At 45.7% G+C, this 7,009-nt stretch overlaps 1 protein-coding gene across 2 annotated transcripts in view; it reads left to right on the top strand.

Moving 5' to 3' along the window:
• Positions 1-6: 6 nt before the first annotated feature.
• Positions 7-7,009, top strand: part of LOC116068377 (serine/threonine-protein kinase MARK1) — a 20,363-nt gene continuing 13,360 nt past the window's right edge. For both annotated transcript variants that reach the window (XM_031337805.1, XM_031337798.1), the window contains exons 1-3: positions 7-68; positions 2,333-2,486; positions 2,769-2,962. In XM_031337805.1, coding sequence (XP_031193665.1) covers positions 30-68; positions 2,333-2,486; positions 2,769-2,962 — 387 coding nt within the window. In that variant the 5' untranslated portion in view covers positions 7-29. The remainder of the gene's footprint in view (positions 69-2,332; positions 2,487-2,768; positions 2,963-7,009) is intronic.

The following is a 7,009-nucleotide window of genomic DNA, read 5'->3' as shown; positions in this document are numbered from 1 at the left end:
CCTTAGTAAGTCAGAAATACGATGAAGTTATGGCTACTTATATTCTTCTAGGTAGAAAACCACCTGAGGTAAGTGGGTTTTTGTCTTTTTAAATTAATATATATTAATTTTGAATTAAATGGATAAAGATATATTCATTTCTTTGTAGGACCAAAAATAACACAAAGATCCTAATAGTTTTCTTAGAGATCAGAAATCAGGGGCTAAGTTGTTTACTGATCTCATTAGGGCCAAGCAGCTCCACCCACAGTCTTGACTTTGAGCCTGGTGTCCTCAGAATTATATGGTGTACACTGCTCAGCCAAAGGCAGTATGGTTATCATAAATGTACAGAAACAAGACAGTAAGGCAGAAAGAGCACGTGAAGCTGAAACCATGTAGATAAGTGAGACCCCAGGGAAAGATGCTGCATGCTTTCGGCCTTGTGTCAAGTGGCTTTCGTGCACCTAACTGGAATTCTCAGGGCCAGTAGAGGGCCATGGTAAGGAGACAGATGCAGAAATAACTATATGAAAGGGGTGAGCCATACAAGTAAATGATCCTTTGGGAAAGCAGCTATAGAGGGATAAATTGAAATAGGAATTTCAGAATATTGGTCATTTTATGCCAGAGCATTGAAAGTTGAAGATTAGACATCTGTGAGAGATGTTCTTTTAAAAAGGCTATAATTATTCATAATTAAATAGTAACCATGAACAAAATCATACATTTCCATTGAAACGTATTGAACCTGCCTTCTATCAGAAACTATGCTAACAAGCCTGAGGGAAAGGCCGAACAGTCTTCCCATCCAAGCCTTGGGGCAGAGCTAAGCAGCAGCCCCACTGTGCGCTATGGGGTGTGCTGCAGATAATCTGAGATGGTGGGAGAGCGAAGTTCACCCAGGAGGTGCATGTGGCATGAACACATACAGCTCATGGCACTTGGTGACCATGGGAAGTGGGGAAGCCCTGATTTCTCACAGATGCCTGCCTGTGTAAGGTGGCCTGTCAGAAGGGCCTGTGCTGCTTAGGGGCAGATAAGAAGCCCAGTGCAGGCTGGCGGGAGGAGATTCCTGTGGGCTATTGGATATAAAGACTTGGATTTGGAGGAAGGGTTTGGTTAAGGTTTGGGGGTTGTTATCAGAGGAGTGTACATCATCAGATACATGCTGAGAACTATTCTAAGGATGACACAACTGGTAATTCACTCGACCCTCTCGACAAACCTGCTGAGAAGGCGGAAGAGCTGCTGTGGGGGCCAGGGGAGAGATCTTGAAGGGCTGACAGCTGAATGGTGTGGCGCGTCAGGGAGACCTAGACAAGAGACTCGGAGGGAATGCTCAAATAGTGATTTCTAGCCTCTTCTGACTGGCCTACTTGGACTTAAATGACCTCTGGGCACTTTAATTTCTTATTAATTCAAATACAAAGTCCAGGCATATATTAAAATCAAATATGAATTACATTGGAAGTAAACCATTGAAGCTACTGTGACTGGGGAGGTCAGGTTCACTGTCCCCACCAGAGCCATCAGCTATGCACTTCATTCTTGGAGCCTCAGTTTTCCTGTCTTTAAAATGTGGACAATAATACTCAGCTCTTGGGGTCATTGAAAAGGTTTAATATGTTAATCCTCGACCCTGCCATAGAATAGCTGCTAATGGGTCACTGCGCACCCTGCTGCTCTAGTGAGCAGTGCCATCCCGAATCCCACTGCAATGCCAGGGGTTGGCTCGGAGCTTCACGGCAGTACCAGCTTGAGACTGCAGAGAGGTTGTGTGTCACCCCCAGCTTACCATGGTCAGGGCTAAGGGTGGTCCTTTTCTAATCAGAGCCAACAAAATGAAGTGTGTTTTGTACGTGTAGAAAAGCAAATGAAACATTTTAATTTTAGTTCCCATTATAAACTATACTTAGTAGCTCCTGTGTGAACATACATACATATGCATGTATATACACACCCGTGTGTGTAAGGTTTTAGATTTCATCCTGCTTGAATCCCAGTGGTGTCTTTGACCTTGGTTTTTCCACCTGGAAATGCAGGTTAATGCATCCCATGTTTGTGGCAATGGTTAAACAAGTAGCGTGTGTAGAACACCATGGAGCACATCTGCTGTGCAGTTACCATGCAGTGAGTGGAGTGTGGCTGTTACTGGACGTTTTGACTAAAGTGAGGAATTGCGCACAGCAGCAGATTTCAAGTGCTAGTGGGAACGGCCTGATGCGCGGCCCCTCCCTCCTTTCTTGCCGGGTTGAAGTCTCTTTAGTTTTGATTGTTCCTCATATAGCTTCAAACCATTTTGTTCATACACTTTCCTGTTTTCAAGTCTGGGTGATCTCTCTTCTCACAGTTGGAAGGTGGTGAGTCACTGTCCAGTGGGAACTTGTGTCAGCGGTCACGGCCGAGCAGTGACCTGAACAACAGCACCCTTCAGTCGCCTGCTCACCTCAAGGTCCAGCGAAGCATCTCAGCCAACCAGAAGCAGAGGCGCTTCAGTGACCACGGTGGGGAGCAAGGCTAAGAAGAAGACAGACTGTCTGCCCAGTGTGTGCTGACCAACATGCTCCCATTTCCTCTCACTCCTGGGGCCTTCTCAGACAGGCATCGCTGGGTGATCGATCACAGGGTCTCTTTTGTGGGGACCTGAACCAACTCCTATAATCAATTTAATCATAGTCGAGAGTGTAGAACACACAAATGTGGATAGTGTTAGCATAGGAGGGTTTTGTGGGCAGGGAGTATATCTGTTCTTTTCCAGCTAATCTTGCTGTTTCTACACATTGCAGCCGGTCCCTCCATCCCCCCTGCTGTCTCATACACCAAAAGGCCCCAGGCCAACAGTGTGGAGAGTGAACAGAAGGAGCAGTGGGACAAAGACACAGCCCGCAGACTTGGCAGCACCACGGTGGGCTCAAAGAGCGAAGTCACAGCCAGCCCCTTGGTGGGGCCAGACAGGAAAAAGTCCTCAGCTAGCCCAAGTGTGAGTCAGAACTCTTCTGTGTCAACACTTGAACTCACGTGTCAGAAGTTTTTTATAAAATCTTGTCTTTTGTCTTTTTAAGTATTTCAAAGTGAATCATAATTTAAAAACCATGGAAAGGGGGGCAGACATCTTATGAATGTAATAGAAGAAACTGTGCAGAAAATTCTGTGTTGTTGTCCTTGTCCTTGTTTGGAAGGCAGTTTCAGTGGATAGCCCAGGCTGGCCTGGAACTCACAGCAACAGCAGTCCTACCTCAGCCTCTGCAGTGCTGGAGCATAGGCAAGGGACTCTGCTCCCACCAGAGCCATCAGCTCCCATTCCTCAGCAAAGCCTAGCCTCACTCCAGAGTGCTGCATTGTATGCCTACTCTGTGTGTCCTGCTTCTGTGATATTTATTTGCTATAAATTGGTGAATTTAATCTCACATTTACAGGTAAGTTGCTGTCTGAGGGCAGTTTCATTAATAATTTGTCAGCTTTCCTCCTGTGAGGTCTCTTAAAATGTCACACTCTAGAAATTAAATCAGGCACTAGAAGAGAGGCCACAGTACTGTCCTGTAAGATAGCAGGAAGCAGAGATGGGAAGTGAGGACGGGGGCGGGGGTGCTGAGTGAGGACAGCATGGGTGACATCTGGAGGGGAGGACAGCGTGGGTGACATCTGAGACAGTAGGAGTTTGAGGCACATGAGGGCAGTGGACATTTGAAGGAATGCTAACAGTAAAATGAGAAGTCCCGAAATCACAAGCAGAACCCAGAAAAAAACAATGTGTGCTACTGGACTTGTTAAAGAGGACTGTGTAGACACATAGAAAGCAAGGTTAGCATTGTCAGTAGGAGAGCTGATGACATAAAGGAGCAGAGCTAGGTTGCTTTCCGATATTTCATCGACAGTGTGCATACTAGAAGATGCAATCGCATTTCGAAACTGTTGGAGAAGGAGAAAAACACTTTAGGCCTGGAATTTTATATCTAAGCGTGCTAACTATATCCTTAGGCATGAAATGTGCCAGCTGTTTGGCTGCACATTGACTATTTAGAACACTGTACTACTTAGGGTATTCTCACAGGAAGGAAGGGAACAGAACATGTGCCTGTAAAATATATATGCTAAAGGTAGTCAAATAACTTAGCAAGGGCCAGTAAGATGGCTCAGTGGAGAAGAATGCTTGCTACCGTGCCTGACAAACTTGACCCCAGAGTAAGAGGAGAGAAAATTGTCCTCTGACCTCCACATGTACACACATGCACACACATCCCTCCCCACATGCACACTGTCAAAGACATACACACACACACATACACACACACGCACACACACACACACACACACACACACTGAACTTCTCAGCAGGGAATCAGAATGGGGCGGAAATTGAAACATCAACACTTGCCTTGTTAGGCAGATGATGGGAATAATGTTAGGAAATCAACATGGGGGAGCAGACGTAATCAAGAACATAAGGAAGGGGAACTGTATAAGAGTGAAATAGAATAATAACTTTTAAATCAACAGAAGAACCCCTTACCTAGTATACTGGGGGAGGGGAATACTCATAGAAAATCTGCAGTGACGTACCAAGGCAAAACCAACGCACCTTCCTCACAAGCGGGGTACGGTTTCTGGTGCCAGTATTCTGTGTGGTAGTTGAGACAATACTTTTTTCAAATACATAATCAGCTTAGCACTTCCTAGTCTAAAAAGTACATGTGCATGCCACTCTAAACATGGGAAGTGTATTCAGTCTGGAGGGATGGCTCAGTGATCAAGAGCACTTGCTCTTGTAGGAGCCTAGGTTTGGTTCCTAGAACCCATATGGCTCACAGCCATTCATAACTCCAGCTCCGGGGATCCAATAGCCACCGCTGGCCTGCATGTGACCCACGTCCGTGCATGCAGGCAAACACACATACACATAAAGATAAAGAGTGGTGGAGTGGCTATGTGCCTCATTGCCTGATCTACTTGGAAATGATAAAAATACTTACTTTTTTTTCAGTACTTATTTCCTTGTCAGCTAGAGGACTGTTTAGAAGGTCAGCACCTCACGTCGCAGTAAAACAAAGTGTCCCTGTGTTCTCCACCACTCTCCACAGAAGCCTGCCGGTCCCCTCTGACGACCTTCTTGGCATGGCCAACCCAGCTTTGTCCTCTCCTGTCTGTCCTAATCCTGTTGCTGCAAACTGTGCTAGTCCCGTGTCCCCAGTGGAACCTCCTGTGGAGGCTGACCACATCTCAGCAGCCTGCTCACAGTTGTGGCCACTCAGTTCTTAGCTGGGGTCTGCTCTGGTCACTGTCTCCTCACGCCTGCAGTGAGGTGACACAGGCTTCCTCAGAATCCTCAGTGCTGAGGTGAATAGTGAGTGTTCAGACTGTAGTTATTTACTTTTAGAAAACATTACATTCCAATGAATTATACTACATTATTTAACAGTTTTAAAAACAGCCAGCTAGAAGATCTTGCCCAAGTTTACAGTTTTCTCTTTGCTCTCTACTCCGTTCCATTCTGAACTCGTAGAATGGCTCGGGTGAATCCTTCTGTGGAACTTGTTTTTCTAGAGAAGACAAAAATGAGCCTAGCATAGCTGTGTCCTTTTTACGACAGGTCAGTACTGTATCTATTTTGTTCTTAGGATGGTGTGGTGTCCTTCTATATAAGAGCATGGACATCTGGGTAGTAACTGCATGGCTTTTATAAGTATCCATGATGTGTGTCATGATCTATCCAGCCTTTCTTTCTTTCTCCTGGGAGGGATAGACATCCTCCAACAATTCTCTTATCCCTCCATTTTTTTTGAAGATGTATTATTTTTATTTGTGTGTGTGTGTGTGTGTGTGTGTGGTTGCTACGTGTGTGTGGGTGCCCTCAGGCCAGAAGAGCTCGTTGGGTTTGCAAGGACTAGAGTTAGGAGAAGTTGAGCCCCTGAGCTGGGTGCTGGGAGTCGGACCCAGGTCCCCTGCCTGGGACGGCTGAGATGTCTCTTCAACGTTCTGAAAGATCTTTAAAGCTGCACTTGCACAACTTTGCTTACAGTGTCCCCGCTGCATCTGACTCTGAGGGGATACCTGTTGACTGCTCGTACTAAACAAATGTTAGAGTGACTGGATTTGAAAGACTTGGGAAAGCTAGATTGGATAAGAAGATAGTTTTCACTGAAGAATGAAACAGGAGAGTTATTTTAATCCCTTTTGGAAGTCCCTTCTCCAGGGCTTGGGGTGCAACTCTATGGTAAAGTGCTTGCTTAGCATCTGCAAGACCCAGGGTTCAATTCCCAGCTCCACAAACAGCAACAAAACAAAGCCACAAAAAGCAGAAAGTCCCCCCTGTCCATTTTTATCCTGGTAGCATGGTCAGGGTTTGGCAGGCATGATGGTATCTGGTCATGGGTCTGCTGAGTGGTAAGGAGAGTAACCCATCCTAGCTACCCTTCTACTGTTCTGTATCTCAGGAGACACAGCCTGTCTCCTTACTCAGATGTGGGAATATAGGCCGTATCCTTGGCTTGCAGTACACAGCCGTCCGCCAGCCCTCGGTCAGGCATGCACTGGCCCACACACTCTAGTCCTTATGATGTTCACGGACCACAGAGGCTTCCGGAGGAAACGCCATCGACATTGCCCGTTCGTGCTGAGATGGAGGGCAGCTACTCTCTGCTCTGCCCTTAGTCAGCCCGCCACTCCCTGGGCAGAGCAAAGGAAGGCGCTTTTGTGCTTCCCAGCACTGGCTAGAATTGTAAACTAAAGCTGTACTGAGTGAGACTTGACTTATGTTTTCATTTGGTTTTGGTTTTGCTTACTTTTTATTCCTAACATCTAAATATGAGAAAGAAGAAAAGTTGGATCTTGCTTACGTGAGATTCTGATCAACTAAAATTATGTTGTGAAGTTTTTCTAATAACAGTTGTAAACACATTTCTTTGATTTCACACTAATATAGTTACAGTTTTTAAATTGATTTTCTTTTCCTCTTCTTAAAGAACAACATATATTCTGGCGGTAGCATGGCGAGGAGGAATACGTATGTGTGTGAGAGGAGCACGGACCG

This window comes from Mastomys coucha, unplaced genomic scaffold (genome assembly GCF_008632895.1).
Source record: "Mastomys coucha isolate ucsf_1 unplaced genomic scaffold, UCSF_Mcou_1 pScaffold1, whole genome shotgun sequence".
Classification (NCBI taxonomy): domain Eukaryota; kingdom Metazoa; phylum Chordata; class Mammalia; order Rodentia; family Muridae; genus Mastomys; species Mastomys coucha.
Note: the sequence above shows the minus strand (reverse complement) of the source record. Positions and strands in the feature narration are given on the sequence as shown.